At 47.1% G+C, this 25,268-nt stretch overlaps 1 protein-coding gene across 7 annotated transcripts in view; it reads left to right on the top strand.

Annotated features, from left to right (window-relative positions):
* Nucleotides 1-25,268, top strand: part of fam135b (family with sequence similarity 135 member B) — a 528,209-nt gene that overhangs the window by 111,770 nt on the left and 391,171 nt on the right. For all 7 annotated transcript variants that reach the window (XM_070895461.1, XM_070895487.1, XM_070895479.1 and 4 more), the window contains one exon: nt 22,746-22,842. In XM_070895461.1, the coding sequence (XP_070751562.1) occupies nt 22,766-22,842 (77 nt within the window). In that variant the 5' untranslated portion in view covers nt 22,746-22,765. The remainder of the gene's footprint in view (nt 1-22,745; nt 22,843-25,268) is intronic.

Here is a 25,268-nt window from a genome sequence, read left to right as displayed (position 1 = left end):
GAGGGTTCCCTGGAGAAAAGAAATCGGGACAAAAAACATTCCTGATAAATTATTCCCCCCAAATACAGGTGAATCGCAAAAATAAATCCGTAAAATATTAATTTAACTTGCCTTTTCCAATCATTCCTTCCCATAGCACCCCCGGACAGCTCTGCATGGCAGCTTTCAAAGGCGCTGTCACCACGGGGTGCTATGGGTGCCGCTACAACCTAATATCGAAACGCTGTTGAAACCGGGGGCATTGCACACTGGCTCGACACTCCTGGCTGGTACTGGTCAGGACCGCCGGCATCGGCACAATGAATGTGCCGAGCGGCGCGAATGCTGGTGCTCATGGCTCCAACCCTTTTAGCGCCCCTGTTCTGTCCCTTTCCAGGGGCACTAAGCGACTGAATTTCTATCCCTTTGTGTCTGTCCTCACTGAAGAAGATGCAAAATGCTTTCTGGAAATAGTGGAGAATCAAGGGTCTGGCGAAAATGAGGAACTGAAATAAATTAGTACTTAAAAAAAAAGTACTGGAGAAATTAATGAGACTGAAACCTGATACTGATGGCCGACATCCTAGGGTTTTAAAAGAGCTGGCTATGTAGAGATAGTGGATGCATTGGTTGTCATCTTCCAAAACTCCATGGATTCGAGAACTGTTCCCGCAGATTGGAAGATAGCAAATGTAACCCCATTATTTAAGAAAGGTGGGAGAGAGAAAACCAGAAACTACAGACCAGTTAGCCTGACGTCAGTAGTCGGGAAAATACTAGAATCTATTATTAAGGACCTTGTAACATGGCTCTTAGAAAATAATAATAGGATTGGGCAGTGTCAACACGGATTTATGAAAGGGAAATCTGCTTGAGTTTTTTGAGGTTGTAACTAGCAGAATAGATAAGGGGCAACCAGTGGATGTATATTTGGATTTTCAGAAGGCACTCGATAAGGTGCTGCACAAGAGGTTATTGAACAAAATTAGGGCTCATGAGATTGAGGATAATATGCTAGCATGGATTGAGGTTTGGTTAACGGACAGAAAACAGAGAGTAGGAATTAACGAGTCATTTTAGGCTTGGCAGACTGGTGGGCTACCGCAAGGATCAATGCTTGGGCCTCAGCTATTCATAATCTATATCAATGTTTTGGATGAGGGGACCAAATGTAATATATCCAAGTTTGCTGATGATACAAAGCTAGGTGGGAATGTAAATTGTGAGGAGGATGCAAAGAGGCTTCAAGGGGATATAGACAGGCTAAGTGAGTGGGCAAGAACATCGCAAATGGAATATGATATGGAGATATGTGAAGTTATCCATTTTGGTGGGAAAAATAGAAAAGCAGATTTTCTTTTTTAAATGGTGAGAGAATGGAAAATGTTGGTGTTCGAGGGACCTGGTATCCATGTACACGAATCACTGAAAGTTAACATGCAAGGTACAACAAACAATTAGGAAAGTGAATGGTATGTTGGCCTTTATTACGAGGATTTAAATATAAGAGTAAAGACTTACAATTATATAGGGCCCTGGTGAGACCATACCTGGAGTATTGTATACAGTTTTGGTCTCCATACGTAAGGAAGGATATATTTGACAGAGGGAGTGCAACAAAGGTTCACCAGACTGATTCCTAGGATGGGGGGGATTGTGCTATGAGGAGAGACTGAGTAGACCAGGTCTATATTCAGAAATAGGAGCAGGAGTAAGCCATTCACACTCTCAATAAGATCATGGCTGATCTTCTACCTCAACTTGACTTTCCTGCAGTATCTCCATATCCCTTGATTCCTTTAGGGAAACTCATTTCCTAGAGTTTAGAAGAATGAGAGGTCATCTCATTAAAACATCAAAATTCTTACAGGGTTTGTCAGGGTAGATGTAGGGAGGATGTTTTCCCTGGCTGTGGAGTCTAGAACCAGGGGTCACAGTCCTAGAATAAGGGGTCGACCATTTAGGACTGAAATGAGGAGAAATCTCTTCAGTCAGAGGGTGGTGAATCTTTGGAATTCTCTACCCCAGAGGGCTGTGAAGGCTCAGTTGTTGAATATATTTAAGACAGATATTGATAGATTTTTGGATATTGAGGGAATCAAGGGATATGGGGATAGTGCAGGAAAGTTTATTGAGTTCGATGATCAGCCATGATTTTATTGAATGGCGGAGCAGGCTCGAATGGCCCACTCCTGCTCCTATTTCCTATGTTCTTATGTTGTGCCTCTCTAGTTTCATAGCTAGACTTTCTCCAAACCCCTACCGTTTGGATTTTAAAAAATTATTATTATTCTGAATGATTTAAAAATACACCTACCAGCTCCCATAATGCCCCATTTGGCAAATTGAAGTGTGGAAAGGAACCATATAAAGCAAAAGACTCAGGTCTAATTTCTGGGCAGTGTTAAGTTGGATCATCTTAATTGAGACAACAGTATGGCACCACAATTGGCATCAACCATTTTGGGTTAGGGAGGTGAAAATCGACCAGTGTTTCTGCTCCCAATCGCTATGCAGTGACTGCTGCTGAAAATGAGTTGCCTTGAACTTCAAGTGAAGGCCTATTAGGGTAAAATAGTATGCCAACCCTTACTATTTATGGTGACCTGTGCAAAATGACCACACGGGTAAGGTATAGGAGGCGATTGGTGCCAATGAAATTGTACTGCAGCATATGAGCCAGTGTCTTCAGGAGAGAAGAAGAGAAAACTGACAAATGAAAGCACTTTCCCAAATCCCGCTAAGGGAAGGCATCTGGTGTCGCAGTAATCAAATGATATGCTTGTTTTGCAGTGCCTTTCCTGCGATCACGGTGAGTTTTTTGTCAGAACATTTTCAGTTATCGAAATGTAAAATCTCCACGCTCTGCAGCAGAATTAAATGCATCATAATTAAATTATGTATTCTTTTCTAGTATGTTCTTACAAACCAAGCCAGCTTTCTGCTGATTCGAGGTTGTTATTTACACTTGCAGTGCTTAAAGTGTGTAGGCAGAGAACTGCGGAAGCAAAATATCCTCTCACTGTTGACTTCACAATATTACAGTGACATGATTTATTGCCAGCCTTAAGACCCACTGGGAAAAAAAAGAGTCGGTACCAAATTAACCTTTCCCTCCCCCACCCTGGCGTCTTATTGCTATTTATCTTAATCAGTTCAGAGGACATACTGGACACCGACTTTCATTCAGCTCCTCCCTTCTCCCACCACCACCAGGAGGAATGGGTCGATCTTAATGAAGTCCCACAATTTTGTCCACCAGGGTGAGTTGGAACTGCAATGCATCTGTCTTTCCAGCTCCAGTATGGGTGAAGTAAAACACTCGTGTATAGAGGAGTGATTCATTCATTGATGGCTGGTGGTCTTCATATTCGAGTCCTGTTTGAGGCAATAAGTCCAGGAACTATTACAGTGTGTCAGCATCCTGTGGATACATTAAATGCATCATGTATCTTTTAATGTTAACATACTGTAGGAGCTGTAATGTTTATGGATGCTTTTAATATACTGAATTGATGTGCTTTCAAAGTGGTAAGCTATTTTATTACTTTGGCTGAATCGGAATTCACTTTTCTTTGAAGGCAATGCATAGTAAGCAGATTAGAAGCTACGGGATTGTGCTGAGGCCAACATCTTTGTTGCTCAATTCATAGCCTACATACCATTATCCTTAAAATGATTCATTTACAGTGATGTACCCCTTTTGCCAGCCCATGCATGTTTTAGTTAAGATCCTTTTGAAGAAGTGACTCTACACAACACAGCACAATATGCGTGCGGATTTTCTCTTTGTCCACAGTATTATAATGTTTCCTCAATTTTCGCAACCCCCCAAATCTTCTATTTTTCTCACCTTTTTCTTCCTGATCCAAGAAAGACAGTGGTCCTATTTCAGGCACAGTCTTCACTTTAGGTTATTCTTGAAATGTTTTCTGTGACTGTCTATGGTGCTTCCTGTTATCAGCTGCCTGTAGAATACTGCGTTGAAAAGTTATTGCATTCAGGCGAATATAGGGAAATGACAAGAAAATGGAGTAGGGAGTGAAGATCGAATAAAAGCACAATGGGCAAATAGTCTCCTCCTATACAGTACATTTTGTGATGCTTGCCCGACTGAAGCTTTGCTTGCGTAACCATTACTTTGATGCCGGTCATGTTAGCGTGCTGCAACCACTTGTCACTCTGTATTTCCGCAATATATTAGTGATAGATTATATCTTTCTTTTCTGTAATATTTCTGTTTGTTTCACATACCAAAGGTAGAGCCCTGGCTATGCAGCATATGTGTGTACATTGCATCCAAGCAGGCCACATTGACCTTTTTGATGTGGCTGTTGGAATTAGGACATATTTCTTCTGACTTTCTGCTTCATTATCCCCAATAACAAAGTTCAAGTGGAGCGTAATGGAATATAAATGTGAGCAGAGATAATTTATGGTTGACGTCTGCCCATATTATGCAAAATTCTTATTTCTGTTTGTCATTATGACAGGAGCAGGGAAATCCTGCTAGAAACAGGCGGTGTCTTCTTAATAATATTACGGTGCAGTGGAATAAGTCATTAACGTGCCCATGCAAAACGAGCAACCAGATTGCCAGGAAGTTATTGGATGTGGAAGTAATGATTTAAAGGGGAAGACAAAGTACTGTTTTGGAAGGATGATTTGTGATCAGTTTTGTGCATTTGTTTTTTTTAAAAACCTTTATCTTCTGCCACAGCTCTGGCACTGCCATATTTCACGTTTGACTTTATGGGCTCAATTTTGGCCAGGTGTTCCGTTTTTTTTGGAGTAGGCTGCTTTTTCTGTCGTAACTTAAAAATTCCCAGTTTCCCCAATCAATTTGCACCAGCGTAACTCACTTAATTAAGTTTTTTTTAGGTTAGTTTTTTTTCTCAAAAGGGGGCGTTACCAGCCAACTATGTCAGTTCTGCCCATTTAGGCAACTTTGGCCAGCTAATAGTTACTCCATTTCTACTTAGGCTAACACATGTGGCCACTTCAGAAAACCCTTGAGGAGAGATAAAGAAATCTGCGCAGGTAGTTACATCGGAGGCCTGGGCTAGGGGCGGGAAGTGGAGAGAACCTGGAACTAAACCAACCAAGCCTTACTCTTAGCAATGTTTGCAAACAAAAATTACTAACAATTCTATAAGAAATAAAAAATTAAAGTCCCACCTTCATCTTCAAACTGCAATTCACCTTTCTGCACTTGGTCCGGGAAGGCAGCGGGCTGGTGCGGGAGGCCACTCGGCCTGAGCTAGGGGCTGGACAACGCACTGGGAGGCCACTCGGCCTGAGCTAAGGGCTGGACAATGCACTGGGAGGCCACTCGGCCTGAGCTAGGGGCTGGACAATGCACTGGGAGGCCACTCAGCCTGAGCTAGGGGCGGGAGCGAGTGAACTGGCCGGCATCGGGATTCAAAGGAGAGGCTGCAAGCAAATCAACGGAGAGTTGGCGGTGCAGGGGGGGGAAGAGGGAGTTGGCATAACTTCCTTGCTTTTGTACTCTATGCCTCTATTAATAAAGCCAAGGATCCCATATCCTTTTTTTTAACAGCCTTCTCAACTTGTCGTGTCACCTTCAAAGATTTGTGTACGTACAACAACAACTTGTATTTATATAGCGCCTTTAACGTAGTTAAATGCCCTAAGGCGCTTCACAGGAATGTTATAAGACAAATCAAATAAATTTGCCACTGAGCCACATAAGAAGAAATTACAGCAGATGACCAAAAACTTGGTCAAAGAGGTAGATTTTAAGGAGCATCTTAAAGGAGGAAAGAGAGGTGGTTTAGGGAGAGAGTTCCAGAGCTTGGGGCCTGGGCAGCTGGAGGCACGGCTACAATAGTTGAGCAGTTATAATCAAGGATGCTCAAGAGGGAAGAATTTGAGGAGCGCAGACATCTCGGGGCAGGGGGGAGGGCGTTGTGAGGCTGAAGGAGATTACAGAGATAGGGAGGGGTGAGGCTATGGAGGGATTTGTAAACAAGTATGAGAATTTTGAAATCGAGGGGATACTTGGGGGACACCAGAGGTAACGATGCGAGAGTGGAAAGAGAAGCCTTTGCAGGTGATTTTCTGACTACGATTAGATAGATAAGAATGAAACCAGGCGAGTGCAGTCCCACCGAGCTGGACGGTGTTGGAGAGGCATTTGAGGAGGATGGAGTGGTCAGCTGTGTCAAAGGCTGCAGACAGGACAAGGAGGTGTAGCTTACCTTTGTCACAGTCACAAAGGATGTCATTTGTGACTTTGATGAGAGCCGTTTTGGTACTTTGGCAGGGGCAGAAGCCAGATTGAAAGGATTCAAACATGGAGTTCCAGGAACGATAGGCATGGATTTGGGAGGCGACAACATGTTCAACATGAATACACCCCCAAGAGCTGTTGCTGCATCACCTATAAAATTGTACCATTTTATTTATATTGGCTCTCATCCCTCTTCCTCCCAAAATGTATCACTTCACACTTCCCTGCATTAAATTTCATATCTGTTGAATCTCGTTCAATTTACTGATGAGACCACTAGCATGATGGATAGAGGAGTGTTTATGGCTATTGTCTATGTGGACTTCCAGAAGACATTTGGAAAGGTTCTGCACAAGAGATTATTAGCAAAAATGCAAACTTAAGCGTGTGACATGGGTGGGTAATTGGCAGCTAGTACGGAGATAAAGTGCAGGGATAAAGGGAATGATTAGCAGGATGTGACAAGTGATGTGCACCGGGCACCTGTACTAGGTCTCGGCTTTCCACCATTTCTATTAATGACTTGGATGCAGTAATAAAGAGTTGTATATCCAGGTTTGCAGAGGATGTTAAGTTAGGAGGCAAAGTTACGTTGTGGAGATGGGAATGATGGTTACAAAAGGACATAGACAGATTAAGTGTGTTTGGCAAAACTGTGGCAAATGAAGTTTAATATGGGGAGGTGTGAGATCATCATCCACTTTGGATCCAAGAAAGACCTTTGGTAATATTTTCTTAACGGTGAGAGACCTGGAGCTATGGAGGAGATAAAGACAGGCTAAGTGAGTGGGTAAGAACATGGCAAATGGAGTACCTGTATAATGTGGAAAAATATGAAGTTATCCACTTTGATAGGAAAAATAGAAAACCAGAGTATTTTTTAAATGGTGAGAGATTGGGAAATGTTGATGTTCAGAGGGACCTGGGTGTCCTTGGACATGAATCACTGAAAGTTAACATGCAGGTACAACAAGCAATTAAGAAAGCAAATGGTATGTTGGTCTTTATTACAAGAGGATTTGAGTAGAAGAGTAAAGACGTCTGACTGCAATTATATAAGGCCCTGGTGAGACCACACTTGGAGTATTGTGTACAATTTTGGTCTCCTTACCTAAGGAAGGCTATACTTGCCATTGAGGGAGTGCAATGAAGGTTCACCAGACTGATTCCTGGGATGGTGGGATTGCTCTATGAGAAGAGAATTGAGTAGACGAGAGCTTTATTCTCGAGTTTAGAAGAATGAGAGCTGATCTCATTGAAATACACAAAATTCTTACATGGCTTGACAGGTAGATGAAGGGAGGATGTTTCCCCTGGCTGGGGAGTCTGGAACCAGGGGTCACAGGCTCAGAATAAGGGGTCGGCCATTTAGAGAGGAGAAATCTCTTCACTGAGGATTGTGAATCTCGGAATTCTTTACCCCAAAGGGCTATGGAAGCTCAGTCGTTGACTATATTTAAGACGGAAATGGCTAGATTTTTGGATATTAAATGAATCAAGCGATATGGGGATAGTGCAGGCAAGTGGAGTTGAGGGAGAAGATCAGCCATGATTTCATTGAATGGTGGAGCAGGCTCGAGGAGCCAAATGGCATACTCCTGCTCCTATTTCTTATTTTCTTATGTTCAAAGAGATTGGGTGTCCGTGTACACAGATCGCTAAAAGCTATTACACAAGTACAAAAAGTAATCAAAAAGATGAATTGAATGCAGACCTTTATCTGAAGAGATCTGGAATACAAAAGTGAGGAAGTGATGATTCAGTTGTACTGCATTCAATTTGGAACACTAAGGGGCCAAATTTTCCCCTTTTTTATAGCCCCGTTAGCACCTCCGGGGGTGCTAAAGGAGCGCAATGATGTTTTTGCCCGGGAGAAGGGGACAATACCGCCTTCCGGGAATTGCCCTGAAAGTTTGGGGGCTGCTGCCTCAGCAGCGCCATGCCGCGCCCCACCCTGTAATTTTTGCCCCGGGCCGGTGCACAATCGACGATGATGTTATGACCGTGGGCACCGACCCCTTTACGCCCCGTGGGGGAAATTGCCCCTTAATGGGGAGGTCTGCAGCGCCCCGGGCCGCCATTTTAATTTGTTGGACGATTCTTGCGTTGACCCGACAATGATGGCCCACGTGTCGACTGGGCCGCCATCATGTAGCCCGGCACTCCATTTTGGGTGCGGGGCTAGTGGCCCGGCCGATCACATCCCTGCTGGCCACAAAAGGGCCTTCAGAGTGCGCATCAGCCCTCCCCTTTAATTGAAGTGGAGGGGTGTTGTCGAGTGTCAGCACTATGTGGATGCCTCCTCAGCAAATTGCTGCCGCCCCGGGAGTGCCCTCCAAGGAAGGAGACACTTCCTTTGAGGGAGGCACGGCCCAATTCCGCGTCGGGGGCGGGACTTCCGGACCGGGCGATAAAAGTTTCGGCCCTGGACGTTTACTGCCCCCGCTCGGAGTGAGGGGCAATTTTGCCCCCTAAACCTCAGAAAAGATATATTGACCTTGGAGGGTCATTGGAGAGGGTACAGCGTAGTTTCACCAAAATTCTAAAAGGTCTTAAAGGGTTACATTTTGATGATCAGTTGGATGAACTTGGCTTGTATTCCCTTGAGTTTAGATGGTTTAGGGATGATATCATAAGAACAAAAGAAATAGGAGCAGGAGTAGGCCATTTGGCCCCTCGAGCCTATTCCGCTATTTAATAAGATTACGGCTGATCTGATCTTGGGCTCAGCTCCACTTCCCCACCTGCTCCCCATGACCCTTCATCCCTTATCGTAAAAAAAATATGTCTATCTCCACCTTACATATGTTCAATGACCCAGCCTCCACAGCTCTTTGGGGTAGAGTGTTCCACAGATTTACGACGCACTGAGAGAAGAAATTCCTCCTCATCTCAGTTCTAAAAGGGCGACCCCTTATTCTTAAACTATGCCTCCTAGTTCTCGATTCCCCCACGATTGGAAATAATTAAGGTGTTTAAAATGATACGGCAGATGCAGTGGGAGAATCCAGAATAAGGGGGCATAATCTTGCAAGTAGAGCTTCACATAAAGGGTAGCGGACTTCTGGAATTATATGCCTCAAAAGGCCGTGGATGTTGGGTCAATTGAAATTTGCAAGACTGAGTACTCGCCCAGCTTATTCCAAAGGTTATGGTTTACCCCCACTGCAGGACTTCACTACATCATCTCGGCTGACAGTTAACTGCAGTACTGAGAGAGTGCTACATTGTTGGAGGTGCTGTCGGGTTCCCAACTCCCCCGCGAACTCTCTCGAAACCAGCGGTTTGTCTCTCGAGCAATGCCGCTGGCTACCCAGGAGAAAAGTTTGTGCGGAGATGACCTACCTTTTGTTGCATGTTATTTTATTTAGACAGGGAGATTCAAAGGTCGCAGGGCTGACGTTTTTAAATGGTGCAGCAGCCAATCAGCCTTCAGGGTGCACTTCCGGAGTTCCGGAAGTTTCATTTGGAAGAGCTGCTGCCTGGGAATGCCTGGACCAGTTACAGCACTGGTCCTGTCCAACAGGTACGATGTACTCGCTACTGTCCGCGTTGGGGGGGGGGGCGGGGGGGAATAGCCAAATAGAAATATGGTAGTGATAGATGACTCTATAATTAGGGGGATAGATAGCATCCTCTGCAGCCAAGAATGAGAATCCTGAAGGGTGTGTTGCCTACCTGCTGCCAAGATAAGGGATATCTCATGGTGGCTGGAGAGGAACTTGGAAAACAATGGGTAAGTTCAGGAGTTGGGCTCCAAATTAAAAAGCAGGACCTCGCGCGCAATAATCTCTGGATTATTGCCCGAGCCACGTGCAAATTGACATAGAAACCGACAGATCAGGACAATTAACACGTGGCTAAAGGGTTGGTGTGGGAAAGAGGGGTTCCTTTTCATGGGACACTGGCACAGTTCTGGGACAGGAAGGAGCTGTACCGATGGGATGGGACCTGTGTGCTAGTGGAAAGGGTAAGTTGGGAGGTGGCAAAAGCTTTAAACTAGTAAGATGGGGGGTGGGGTGGCGGGGGGGGGGGAGGGGGGTGGCGGAGGGATCTACAAGAAATGTAACCAGCTTAAATATAAACAAAATAGGGAAAGAGGACATAGGAAAAAAATAAAGTAAGGGAGGACATTGATAACATGGGAATAAATTAAGTTATAGAACAGGAGTCTAAAAAGATGGTTAAACATAAAGTGAGAGGAATTAAAATTGAGTTGAACTGTCTGTAATGCAATGCACACAGTACCCGTAAGAAAACAGGATTGCTGGAGACAATCGTGCATTGTGAGGAACCAGACATAGTAAGGATTACTGAGACATGGCTAAAGAAAAATCAGGACTGGGAATTAAACATTGCAGGGTTTAATATATTTTGAAAAGAGAGAGAGGGGAAAAAGTGGAGGTGGAGTAGCTGTACTTGTTAGGGATAACATAATGGCAGTCGAAAAAAGGTATCAACAAGAGAAAAATAGAATCCATGTGGATAGAGATAGAAGATAATAAAGGATTAATCACATTAATAGGTGTAGTCTACAGGTCACCTAATAGTGGAATGGAGGTGGAGGAAGATATATGCAGAAAAATTAGGGAAATGAGTAAAAAACTTAGAATAATAATCATAGGGATTTCAACTACCCTGATATTAATTGAACAGAAGATGTAGGTAAAGGGGATAAGGGAATGGAGTTCCTGTAATGTGTATAGGACTCCTTTCTAAACCAATATGTAAAAAGCCCAACAAGGGAGGATTCGCTATTGGATCTAGTAATGGGGAATGAACCAGAGCAGATGAGAGAAGTTAAAGTAGGGGAACATCTGGGCAATAGTGACCATAATATACGTTTTAGATGATAATTGGGAACGACATAAGTTGATAAACTAGGAGAATAGATTGGGAGAAAAGCTGATTTTGAGGGGCTGAGAATAGAACTACGGAAAATAAAATGGGCAATAATATTGTCAAAAAAACAATGTAGAGCAAGCAATGGGAAACATTTAAAATGGTATTCAACAGAGTGCAGGAAAATACATTTTGCTAAAAGGAAAGAACAAATTAAGCACTATTGAGACTCCATGAATGAATAAAGCCATAAGGGAACAATTGAGGGTAAGGAAAGAGACATTCATGAAGTACATAGACAGTAGGGGAGTATATGATAAGGGAGAATACGAAAAGATTAGGAGAAAAGTCAAAAAACAATTCGGAAGGCAAAGAGGAACTAAGAAATTTAATTATCAAGGAACATAAAACAAAAGAGTAAAATATTTTACAGGCACATCAATAAAAAAAAGAAGGTTGGGAATAGGGCCATTAAGGGATAGACAGGGTAATATCACAGCTAACGATAGAGAGATGGCAGAAATATTAAATAATTATTTACCAGAGAGATAGAACAGGTGGACATGACATTGGATGATGAGATTAGTAATGAATTAAGTACATTTAAAATAAAAAGGGGGATATATTAAATAACCTAATCAAACTCAAAGAGGATAAAACCCCTGGTCCGGATAGATTGCATCGACACATTTTAAAAGAATCTAGGGAAGAGATAACAGAGGCATTACTACACATATTTAATAATTAGTTGGAAAAGGTGTCGTGCCAGAGGACTGGCGGATAGCTGACATAATACCTATATTTAAGAAGGTGGATAGAACATGTCCAGGGAATTGTGGACCAGTCAGTTTAACATCGGTGATAGGAAAAATAATGGAATCCCTACTAAAGTAGAAAATAGAATAACATTTAGAAACCAAAAATATAATAACGAATAGTCAGCATGGATTTCAAAAGAGAAACTCTTGCTTGACCAAACTCATTTCATTTTTTGGGGTGATGGAGAGAGTAAACAAAGGTAATGCAGTAGATGTAATTTATCTAGATTTTCAAAAGACCTTCGATAAGGTACCCCCTAATATAGACTGATGAACAAGGCCAGAGAATGCGGACTCAGGGGACAAGTAGTAGAATGGATAGCTAGCTGGCTTCAAGACAGAAAGCGGAGAGTAGGGGTAAAAGGTAGCATTTCACAGTGGCAGAAGGTGGGTAGTGGTGTTCCACAAGGATCAGTGCTGGGCCCATTGTTGTTCACAATTTATATTAATGATTTAGATTTTGGAATCAAAAACACAATTTCTAAATTTGTGAATGACACCAAATTGGGGCGATCGTCAATACTGAGGATGACAGCAGCAAATCAAAGGAGGACATTAATAAACTTGCAGAATGGGCATATTATTGGCAAATGAAGTTTAACATAGATAAATGTGAGGTATTACATTTTGGTAGGAAGAATAAGGAGGTCATTTATTACTTGGAGACTGAGAGTCTAGGTAGGGTAGAGGAACAGTGGGATCTCAGAGTCCAAATACACAAATCGCTAAAAGTTGCAACACAGGTTAGCAAGGCCATAAAAAATGAACCAAGTACTAGGTATAGAATTGCAAAGTAGAAAAGTTATGCTAACCCTGTATCGAACCTTGGTTAGACCACACTGAGTACTGCGTACAGATCTGGTCACCGTATTATAAAAAGGATATAGAGGCACTGGATAGGGTGCAGAGAAGATTTACAGGGATGATACCAGAAATGCGAGAGTATACATATCAGGAAAGGATGAAGAGGCTGGGTCTCTTTTCTCTTTAAAAAAAAAAGAAGGCTGAGGGGTTACCTAATATAGAGGTCTTTAAAATTATGAAAGGTTTTGATAGAGAAAATGGCCCCAAGTTTCCACACGCGGCAAAACAGGCGCCCCTCCGAGCTGGGTGCCCGTTTTTCGCGCCGAAAACGCCGCCTGAAAAAAAACGCGCTATTCTCCATCGCCCTGCAGGTCCTCTGGCCCTCGGAGCAGCGCAGCAGGAGCTGTAGGGGGGCGGAGCCAGGTCCCTGCGCTGAAAACAGTGCCGGGATCTCTGCACATGCGCGCTACAGTGGGCACGCAAGTGCAGTATCTCCAGGCGCCCGAAACTGTGTGGGAGGGGCCCGAAGCACGCAACCCCTAGCCCTGGCCGAATGGCCTCACTGGGGCTGCGTGAATAAGGCTCCTCCTGCGGCAAGCTCCTGCTTCCTCCCGACTCCCGCTCCTGCTCCCCCCCCACCCCGGACCCGACCCGACCCGACTGCCGCTCCCGCTCCCCCCCGACTGGACCCGACCCGACCCTACTCCCGCTACCCCCTGACTGGACCCGACCCGACTCCCGCTCCCTCTCCCGCTCCCCCCTGACTGGACCCGACCCGACTCCCGCTCCCGCTCCCCCCCGACTGGACCCGACCCGATTCCCGCTCCCGCTCCCCCCGACTGGACCCGACCCGACTCCCGCTCCCGCTCCCGCTCCCCCCCGACTGGACCCGACCCGACTCCCGCTCCCGCTCCCCCCTGACTGGACCCGACCCGATTCCCGCTCCCGCTCCCCCCGACTGGACCCGACCCGACTCCCGCTCCCGCTCCCCCCCGACTGGACCTGACCCGACTGCCGCTCCCGCTCCCCCCCGACTGGACCTGACCCGACTCCCGCTCCCGCTCCCCCCTGACTGGACCCGACCCGATTCCCGCTCCCGCTCCCCCCGACTGGACCCGACCCGACTCCCGCTCCCGCTCCCGCTCCCCCCTGACTGGACCCTACCCGATTCCCGCTCCCGCTCCCCCCGACTGGACCCGACCCGACTCCCGCTCCCGCTCCCGCTCCCCCCCGACTGGACCCGACCCGACTCCCGCTCCCGCTCCCCCCTGACTGGACCCGACCCGATTCCCGCTCCCGCTCCCCCCGACTGGACCCGACCCGACTCCCGCTCCCGCTCCCCCCCGACTGGACCTGACCCGACTCCCGCTCCCGCTCCCGCTCCCCCCCGACTGGACCTGACCCGACTCCCGCTCCCGCTCCCCCCCGACTGGACCCGACCCGACTCCCGCTCCTGCTCCCCCCCGACTGGACCTGACCCGACTCCCGCTCCCGCTCCCGCTCCCCCACGACTGGACCTGACCCGACTCCCGCTCCCGCTCCCGCTCCCCCCTGACTGGACCCGACCCGACCCGACTGCCGCTCCCGCTCCCCCCCGACTGGACCCGACCCTACTCCCGCTCCCGCTCCCCCCGACTGGACCCGACCCGACCCTACTCCCGCTCCCCCCGACTGGACCCGACCCGACTCCCGCTCCCGCTCCCCCCCCGACTGGACCCGACCCGACTCCCGCTCCTGCTCCCCCCCGACTGGACCCGACCCGACTCCCGCTCCCGCTACCCCCCGACTGGACCCGACCCGACCCGACTCCCGCTCCCGCTCCCCCCGACTGGAACCGACCCGACCCGACTCCCGCTCCCGCTCCCCCCCGACTGGACCCGACCCGACTCCCGCTCCCGCTCCCCCCTGACTGGACCCGACCCGACCCGACTGCCGCTCCCGCTCCCCCCCGACTGGACCCGTCCCTACTCCCGCTCCCGCTCCCCCCGACTGGACCCGACCCGAATCCCGCTCCCGCTCCCCCGCGACTGGACCCGACCCGACCCTACTCCCGCTCCCCCCGACTGGACCCGACCCGACTCCCGCTCCCGCTCCCCCCCCGACTGGACCCGACCCGACTCCCGCTCCTGCTCCCCCCCGACTGGACCCGACCCGACTCCCGCTCCCGCTCCCCCCCGACTGGACCCGACCCGACCCGACTCCCGCTCCCGCTCCCCCCCGACTGGACCCGACCCGACCCTACTCCCGCTCCCCCCCGACTGGACCCGACCCGACCCTACTCCCGCTCCCTCTCCCGCTCCCCCCCGACTGGACCCGACCCTACTCCCGCTCCCGCTCCCCCCCGACTGGACCCGACCCGACTGCCGCTCCCTCTCCCGCTCCCCCCTGACTGGACCCGACCCGACTGCCGCTCCCTCTCCCGCTCCCCCCCCGACTGGACCCGACCCGACTGCCGCTCCCGCTCCCCCCCGACTGGACCCGACCCGACTCCCGCTCCCTCTCCCGCTCCCCCCCGACCCGACTCCCGCTCCCGCTCCCCCCTGACTGGACCCGACCCGACTCCCGCTCCCGCTCCCCCCCGACTGGACCCGACCCGACCCGACTCCCGCTCCCCCCCGACTGGACCCGACCCAACTGCCGCTCCCTCTCCCGCTCCCCCCCGACTGGACCCGACCCGACTCCCGCTCCCGCTCCCCCCTGACTGGACCCGACCCGACCCGACTCCCGCTCCCTCTCCCCCCCGACTGGACCCGACCCGACTCCCGCTCCCTCTCCCGCTCCCCCCCGACTGGACCCAACCCGACTCCCGCTCCCGCTCCCCCCCGACTGGACCCGACCCGACCCTACTCCCGCTCCCTCTCCCGCTCCCCCCTGACTGGACCCGACCCGACTCCCGCTCCCGCTCCCGGACTGCATCCGACCTGACCTCCCTTTCCCCGACCTGACCTCCCCCCTCCCTCCCTCCCTCCCCCCCCCACCGACCCAAATCGAACCTCCCCGACGCGACCCGACCCAATGCCACCTACCTGTAAATCTGGTGCAGGGGACGGGCCCTGCCCGAAATCTCGGGCCCGGCCCGTTCAGCCTTCGGTCCCGACGGCAAACCGCTGCCTTTCACACAGGTAGGGACATGGTTTATTTAAATACGTATTTTTATCATAAAAACCCTGTCTACTAAGGTAAGTTTATTTTAAACCCGATTAAAACACATTTAAAAAAAATATATATCTTTTCTTTGCTTATAAATTTTTATTCAGGTTGGATTTATTTGTATAATATTTGTATAAGTATAACTGAGGATTTATTGCAGAATTTAATGACTTCCCTTCCCCCCTTCCCCCCTTCCCCCCCTCCCCCACCTCGTTCCCGACGCCTAATTTGTAACCTGCGCCTGATTTTTTAATGTGTGGACAAGGTTTTTTCAAGCGTACAAAAATCTTCACTTACTCCATTCTAAGTTAGTTTGGAGTACGTTTTCACTTGTGGAAACTTTGAAATCAGGCGTCAGTGGCTGGACACGCCCCCTTTTGAAAAAAAAATTCTCTTCCAAAGTGAAACTGTTCTACCTGACTAGAACTGCAGAAAACTAAATGTGGAGAATTCCGATTTCTAAGATACTCCGTTCTACACCAGTTGCTCCTAAAAATCAGGAGCAAATCATGTGGAAACTTGGGGCCCACGTTTCCACATGGGGAAGAGCATAACTAAAGGCCATCAATATAAGATAGTCACCAAGAAATCCAATAGGGAATTCAAAAGAAAATTCTTTACCCAAAGAGTGGTGAGAATGTGGAACTCACTACCACAGGGAATGGTTGAAGTGAATAGTGGCCCTGAAATTTCGGTCTTGCCGTGTCCGTACGTAGTGCGCACGGACCCGGTGAGGCCTCGCAAAAGGCACTTTTTGGCGGCAATGTTTGTGCGCTGAAAACTAGCTTTTCCGATCTGTCAAGATTTCTCTTGGCAGATCCTCTGCATCCCCGGGAGAAAGACAACCACGCGGGCGAGATTGGACTATTTGCCCAACTCATGCCCAGCGAATGTCCTTCAAACTTTTACGCCTGGTAAAAGCAGGCGCATAGCTTACTTTTACCAGTGTAAGAGTTTTAACTCATATAAAAATAAAATTTAAATACGTATTTTTATCATAAAAACCCTGTCTACTAAGGTAAGTTTATTTTAAACCCGATTAAAACACATTTAAAAAAAATATATATCTTTTTTTCAAAAATATTAACTTTAATTTCAATTAATTTTAAATATGTGTGGTGTTTATTTTTATTATGTTGTGTTTGGGTGTTTTAGGGGGTTATTCTCATCGATAGTAATGGGAATTCGTAAAATCGGAGTACCCATTACTATCAATGAGAATACTGCAGAGTGATTGGTTGGCCCACGTGACTCCAGCTTCTCCGTCCGTATCTAGAAGACGTGGACGTGTTGCGAAGTGCGTGGAAAGAAGGCCTTCAACTGGAATCCAATGAGCCTCCGGGACCACCAGGTACATTCGTAGAGAAATTTTGGGTCGGAGGCGTTCATCCGAAGGAAGCCTCCGGCTGGAATTTCAGGGCAGTATTTAAGGGGAGGCTAGACAAGCATATGAGGGAGAAGGGAATAGAATTTATGCTGATAGATTTAGATGAGGAAAGACGGGAGGAGGCTCGAGTGGAGCATAAATACCGGCATGGACTGGTTGGGGTCGAATGACCTGTTTCTGTGCTGATATCCTATGTAATCCTATGTAATGTAGTGGAGCTGCTGTGGATCAGAAGAGGACAGACTGGAAGCAATTCGAGTTTGTGTCCAATAACAAGCAATTGTTTGAAATGAATCACTGCCTTACTCAACATTTAATTAGTTTCACTCAGGTGCACCTTGCCTTATAAAACCATGGAGCAGCTTATTCTTGGAGTTTCACTTGCCAGGGTTTCAGATTAAATTTACATTTTCTGAATGCAACGCTAAAGGTACAAAGCTGAAAGGAGCTGCATAACTTGTTTGCCAACGAAAACTTATGCGCTTAATTGGAATACATTTGTTTTGGGAACTGGGGGCCTCAGGAGTCCGGAAACTGGATGCCCTGGGAGAGGAGGGACAGGGCGAGCTCAGTATTCCGGCTTCGGGGAGAGAGGCAGATGGGATTGCAGAATAGATTGCCAGGGAGAGGTGGAGACTGCAAAATGGGAGCTCGGGGGAAGAGAGGGAAACTGGGGGTTCAGGGGAAGATAATGGGATTGGGAGTCGGGATGGAGAGATGGAGACTGGGGCTGGGGGATAGGGGCTTGAGCGGGGTTGGTAGCGGGTGGGGGCAGAGAGGGAGACTGGTGAATAGGTTGGACAGGGAATTAATATGATTTGCAGAGCCCAGAATATTGCAGCATGTTGAGTGGGAGCAGCACCATGAGAGGAGCAGCCAGTAAAAAGGTGAATGAAAGCTGGAGGCTGACCAGACCTTGTGCAATGCAGGGGGATTCTGGCTGTAGTTTCAGGGTGAGTATCAGTGAGTTATAGGATTACTACTAGTTACAGGTAGGATAATTAGTGTTACACCTATTGCTATCAGTGAATTATTGTATTACAGTAGGTAATGAGGGAAATCTTGAGGTTTATGAGTACCTGTATTACTATTAGTTATAGGTGCACTTTGAGTGTGTCACTATTAGTTATTGGTGGAATCAAAGTTCCTCCCAGCTCTGGTTCCCCCCTACAAATCCCTCTCCTGCCCTCTGTTACCCGTCTTCACCTGCTTCTGGTTCTCCGAACTTCTTGCGCAAAACGACAAGTAAAGTTACTCAACTACAGGGGACCCAGCCTCTGTAAGGTAAATGCAGTAACCTTTGCAGATGGCACAGGATCAGATACAACAGATCAGATGTCACATGTTCAGATGTTATGTGGTCAGGGTGTCACGTGATCAAACCTACAGGATTGCCTCCAACCAGCGTTGGCAATCCTAAGATGTTGGCCTAGAATTTGGGAAAGGCCCATTTTTAGGCAAAGAATAGCTGTGCCAGAAACTAGACGGCCAAGGTTTGCTTGAAGTGGGGATTCGTGCCTCATTTCAATAATTGAGGTGAGCTGCCAGTGCCTATTGCGCCTCCAGAGGGAGCTTGCTGCTTTGCTCTGCTCTAATTTGGACCAGCTACCTCAATAGCAGTGGTCCTCAGCTATGTCCTCGGATGGGGAGTAAGTAAAAATGTATATTTTGGTGATGGCATCTGTAAGGTTCGAAAATCCACAGCCGCATTTTATTGGAACACCCTAAGGACAAGAAAACTAAGAATGGGATCGTCCTATACATTTTAAATGAACATTTTTGGCCAAGTAAAATCCTCAGACCAGGCAGGCTGGGAAACGTGTGGGCGGATACAGACATTGTGGAGTTTGGCTCACAAGCGAGACAGAGGCACTGGCCAATGAGGGAAAAGTGCATTCTGGCAGGCCAATCAGGGATCGAGTCGGGCCTGAAGCGGGGAAATCCTCAACCAATGGGGACTACCCGGCCCAGTTCGAAAATATGACTCACCCCTAATCAAATTCTGAATGTGGACCATCAGCTACCTGATTAATATGGACAGTGGACAATAGTCCTGAGATCACTGTGGTGATGGCCCATCAAAGGGGAGGCCCAAACCGATTGACTCCCAGGACTGTTACAATGGACCAGTAGACTTTGAGGTACCAATGTGCACTGAAACAATACCCCTGTCCTCACACCTACTTGTACCTGTGACATCTTCTGATTAAATATTCAAAACTATCTCCCCGCCCAAACTTACACAATAGACCACCAACTGAGTTTGGGCGCGAAAAGGCCAGAACTAAATTGGCTACAAATATAGAACCTACAGAACCACTGAGAGGGGAGAAGCAGCTGGAGCAGTAGGAGAAGGAGTCGAGGAGCAGTAGCATGCACAGACAGACAGAAACCGAGAGAGAACGGAGACGGACTGTTACTGGCTGGGAAACCTACCATCGGACGGGCCCTGGACTCGACTTGTGTGCAGAATATACAACCCAACGACCGAGAGGCCCAACATTGTCTCAAGAAGCCGAGCCGCACACCGAACAACGCTCTGAGGCCAACCAGCTGAAGAACCGGAGACCGAAGTAACTGGGAGAGGCAACATTCACTCCAGCTACCCCGTAAACCAACCATCCTAAGGCTAAAAAAATAACTGTCAAAAGGGATCGTAAGTATTATCCTGGGGTTTCTTTTCCCAACTGTCAGCCGAGGTCAGTCAGGTATAAAGGGGGGTGGGGGTGGTGTTGGAAATGTCTTGTAAAGATAAAATTGTGTAAGGTTTTCGTTGTCTGTTTTTTCCCTTAGATTTTCATAGTTTATAAGTGTGTGTCAGATATGTGTTTTGATGAAGTTTGACCTTGTTGGAAACTTACCGTGGTTAATAAATTGGACTTGCCCATTTTTTTCGTTCCAAGGACCACTTGTCTCTGAGTGTTTTGTTTTCCCTTGTGGAAGCTCATAATCCACCAAAATTTTGAGGTTAGAACCAGATAGGGGTGCGAGGGCGCTTCGAAACCACCAGTTTAGTGATCAGCGAGCCATAAGCTGCTGGACGTCCCCTAGAAGGGGCAGAGAGGCCCAATACACCAACAGCCACCAAAGACCCCCGTAATTGGGTAGAGCAAAAACCCCCTACACATCTAATCATCATCCGAAAGAGTGTGTTTACATTCTTTCAGAGTTGCATCCATTGTGACCGTTTGTCTCAGAACATTTTATCGTGTTGAGTTGAATATTAATTATGTAGCTATTTACAATTCATAGTAGGCAATTAGCTTCTTTAAAGACTCCTTTCTTTTCTTTATCTGTGACCCGAAATTAATTCAGTTATCAATGCAGAATCTGATGTGCAATTTGTGTTTTTGTGTCCTAACAAAAAAAACAGGAGTATGTCTGATGCATCAATGCATGTGTTTGCAATTGTTGCATCAGTTTAGTTTATATACTGTGTGTTAAGGTAATTTAATGAAGTGCACCATTGCCTGAGTTGGTAAATGCACTGTCCTATGACATACTGAGCCAGCAGGGTGATAGTTGTGATCACAGTCTGTGCTGAATTAGCTGATCTAAGCCCAAGTTAGAAATAAAGGTTTTACATATTGGCTTCAATACCCCAGGGCAAGCAAAAGGGATGGGCAAAATCAGCCAGGGTTTCTGCACTTGCTTGATATCTGATGAAAGTACTTGGGCTGGATTTTGGGCTTTTTGGATTTCGGGGCGTTATTCGCGGCGGGATATTAAAGTTAGCACCTGAAAATATTTGTGCCTCCGACTGCAAGTTTCGGTGAAAATGTATGCTGGAGGAGCGTTGGCGTTAAGTCAGGTGTTACACAACGGACTTTGTGTGCCTGAGCCGAAACTTGCGGCGGTAAACAAGTTTCATTGTTGTTTAGAGCCCTGCAACATAACGTTGTACATTGTATGTTTTTTTTTTGGTGGAGGTGTTTTTGTGACTTTGTTGCAGCAAAATTTATGATTTATCATTTGCCATTCGTATCTTTTGCATCATTCCAACGTTCACTGGAGATGTGCCTTTATGGGGGCACATAGCGTGTCCAGTATTAGCTCCATCCCTCAGTTTCCTCCATTTAGGAGAGTCGGTCCATTATGAGCTGGCGACGTGCGACTCTTGGTCCAGCAGCATCTCCACGCTGCCTCTCCCGTGGATGGGGTGGCTATCCAATGGAGGCCTCGCCAGGCTCCTCTTTGTCATCCTCCGCCCCCTGAGGTGGGCCTGCAATCCCCACTGGCAATGCTTAGCCCCTCATGATGGCTAAGCTGTGCAACCTGCAGCACACTGCAATTAATTTGGAAACCTGTTGAGGGGAGTATTGAAGGCTGCCTCCAGAGCGGTGCAGGTATGGGTACGCCCGTAGGAGATGGCATATCTCTGTCAGCACTTCCTTTCGGAAGTGCAGCCTTCTCACACACTGCTCATCAGAGAGCTGTAGATCTGAGCGTTGGTGCCTGTAAACCCGTGGGGGGTAATCCCTCCTCCCCGGACGTCTTCGACCTCTCATCATCCTTGGGTCGATAAGACCAAGTGTCCTTCCTCTAGCTTGAAACCGCCTGGCAATAGCATGTAGCATGATACGTTGGCGAACTAGTAAATCCCCCATTAAATTTTCTCACTGAAGTTGTAAGGGCACAGTAATGGCAGATAAAAGTAAAGTTTGCAAGTTGGAGCTTCACACAGCATTATGTGCGTAACCATTGTAGTGAATATGACCTACGATGTAGGATCCTCATCCCTCTATTTAAAAATGCTGCCAATATTGCCTGCCACACCCTGGGACTGCCTATTTTTTTCAGGCGTTTCCAGGGTTGGGAGTTAAATGAGGCATTCAGGCCAAATGTTCAATCCGGGGCGCTAACACAGCGTTGCACAAAGATTGACTTCATTGTCACGCTAAAAATGGAGGGCATGGCGGTAAGTTTTTGTACCGGCGCAAATCAATAGCTGAATCTTCCGTCCGGGCGGTAAATCCTGGATGCCCGGCATAACGTCCAAAACAGCATTTAATGCCCCGCTGGGGCGCTAACCGAGGCGCAAATGAGCCGAAAATCCAGCCTCTTGTATGTGAACATTGACTGAAGGATTGATAAGGCTATACCACAAAGCCTCCTGTTATAGAATATCATGCTGACCCTCTCCATCTCGGCTCTCACATGAAGAATGGCTACTTCTTGAGCTACAGAAATGTTTCTGGTTCCCATGGAACGGTACTGTAGCTTTGAGAGGAGAAAAGGTTCGGGGTACTTAACTAAAACAGGTGTATTGGAGATTGGCTTTACATAGACAGTGCTCAAGTGTCTTAGCAACAGAAGGTTGGTTGGCTTAAGTAAGAGAGCATAGTGTGTTTTGAGGAAAGAATTGAAAAACAATGGTTACCATTACAGTGATGAAATGGAGTGCGGTGATATAAGGAATACTTTAATTGTTTTATAACTGCATTATTTTGTAATGTCACTGAAGCAATTCCTTCTTGTGAATTAATTTGCTCTTTGGTTTCTTTGCTTCCAGGTGATGCACTGGGATAGATCATGTCTGAAGTACAAGGAACTGTTGAGTTTTCAGTCGAGCTGCACAAATTTTACAATGTGGACCTCTTTCAGCGAGGGTGAGACTCATTTTCATGCTGCATTTCCTTGTTTAGGACTGTTTTTCATTGTATACCATTAGCAAGGCACCCCAAAGTACCCACGTGCTGAATATACCGTTGGCATATAATGTGAATACATATTGGGCTGGATTTTTGGCTTTCTCCGTTTTGGGGAGAAAACGTAAGTGATACGTGAAAATTACTGCCCAATTAATGTCAGCAATTAATTGCCTAACTTTCGGCACTTGGGGTCTGCGCCAGTAGCACAGCGCAAAGGGAGGCGTTTTACTTTTACACGAGGTGCTAAGTTGGATCCTCAGCAACTTAAGTGCAGGGCTGGGAGCGCATCGAAAGAGACCTTGGGAGGGGACAAAAATAAATTCAAAAAACTTTCAAAAAACATTGCCAACACCCTTACATAAGAACATAAGAAATACGAGCAGGAGTAGGCCACCTGGCCCCTCGAGCTTGCTCCGCCATTCAATAAGATCATGGCTGATCTGATCATGGACTCAGCTCCATTTCCCTGCCCACACCCCATAACCCCTTATCCCCTTATCGCTTAAGAAACTGTCTATTTGTGTATTAAGCTTATTCAGTGTCCCCGCTTCCACAGCTCTCTGAGGCAGCGAATTCCACAGATTTACAACCCTGTGAGAGAAGAAATTTCTCCTCATCTCCTTATTCTAAGATCATGCCCTCTAGTTCTAGTCTCCCCCATCAGTGGAAACATCCTCTCTGCACGGGCGGGCGGGTAAGTGGAGCGGAGTCCACGGCCAGATCGGCCATGATCTTTTTGAATGGCGGACGGGCTCGAGGGGCTAGATGGCCTACTCCTGTTCCTAATTCTTATGTTCTTGTGCATCCACCTTGTCAAGCCCCCTCATAATCTTATACGTTTCGATAAAATCACCTCTCATTCTTTTGAATTCCAATGAGTAGAGGCCCAACCTACTCAACCTTCCCTCATGTCAACCCTCTCATCTCCAGAATCAACCTAGTGATCCTTCTCTGAACTGCCTCCAAAGCAAGTATATCCTTTCGTAAATATGGAAACCAAAACTGCACGCAGTATTTCAGCTGTGGCCTCACCAATACCCTGTATAGCTGTAGCAAAACTTCCCTGTTTTTATACTCCATCCCCTTTGCAATAAAGGCCAAGATTCCATTGGCCTTCCTGATCACTTGCTGTACCTGCATACTATCTTTTTGTGTTTCATGCACAAGTACCCCCAGGTCCCGTTGTACTGCAATCTTTCTCCATTTAAATAATAACTTGCTCTTTGATATTTTCTGCCAAAGTGCATGACCTCACACTTTCGAACATTATACTGCATCTGCCAAATTATTGCCCACTCACACAGCCTGTCTATGTCTTTTTGCATATTTTTTGTGTCCTCCTCACACATTGCTTTTCCTCCATCTTTGTATCGTCAGCAAACTTTGCTATGTTACACTCAGTTCCTTCTTCCAAGTCGTTAATATAGATTGTAAATAGTTGGGGTCCCATCACTGATCCCTGCGGTACCCGACTAGTTATGGTTGCCAACCAGAGAATGAACCATTTATCCCGACCTGACAAATTGCTGCAAAATATAAATAAATAAAAACTTTAACTTACCTTTTTTTCCATTTTTCAAACTTACCGCTGCTGGCAGGGCTGGACTGCCGTGTTTTTCCCTGGTGGTCTCCTTGGCGTGGTGTACGGATCGAGTGATTGCTAAAACTCGGATGGTAACGCACTCAGAGTCTTTACACCTCGGTGCAGCTCTCCCTGGCGGTGCTTCCAAGCGCCGCCGCAAAAACTGAGCCAAAGATTGCGACCGGGCGAAAAACAGCTGAGCGCCCCACTTTTCAACATGGTGAAAACCTGGTCACAGACCACCCGAAAATCCAGCCAATTGTGGGGTTCAGTGGTGCTGGCCATTCTCATGGATGCAGAGAGGATGTTTCCACTGATGGGAAGGTGAGAATTAGAGGGCATGATCTTAGAATAAGTGGCCGCCCATTTAAAACTGAGATGAGGAGAAATTTCTTCTCTGAGGGTTGTAAATCTGTGGAATTCGCTGCCTCAGAGAGCTGTGGAAGCAGGGACATTGAATAAATTTAAGACAGAAATACACAGTTTCTTAAACGATAAGGGATTATGTGGAGTGGGCAGGGAAGTGGAGCTGAGTCCATGATCATATCAGCCATGATCTTATTGAATGGCGGAGCAGGCTTAAGGGGCCGTATGATCTACTCCTGTTTCTATTTCTTATGTTCTTATAAACAGACTTGTGTTCAGCATTGTATCCTTACTGCTTATTATCTAATAATACAATGGCATAATCCACATGTGTAACGATAGGATCCCTTGTGATTTCAACTGGGTATTGTGTATTTCAACGGTGCTTTGACAGGCACCTCCAGTTTTTCAGTAGAGAGACTGCAAACACTTTAGT

The sequence above is a fragment of the Pristiophorus japonicus genome, chromosome 1, assembly GCF_044704955.1.
Source record: "Pristiophorus japonicus isolate sPriJap1 chromosome 1, sPriJap1.hap1, whole genome shotgun sequence".
Taxonomy (NCBI): domain Eukaryota; kingdom Metazoa; phylum Chordata; class Chondrichthyes; family Pristiophoridae; genus Pristiophorus; species Pristiophorus japonicus.
Note: the sequence above shows the minus strand (reverse complement) of the source record. Positions and strands in the feature narration are given on the sequence as shown.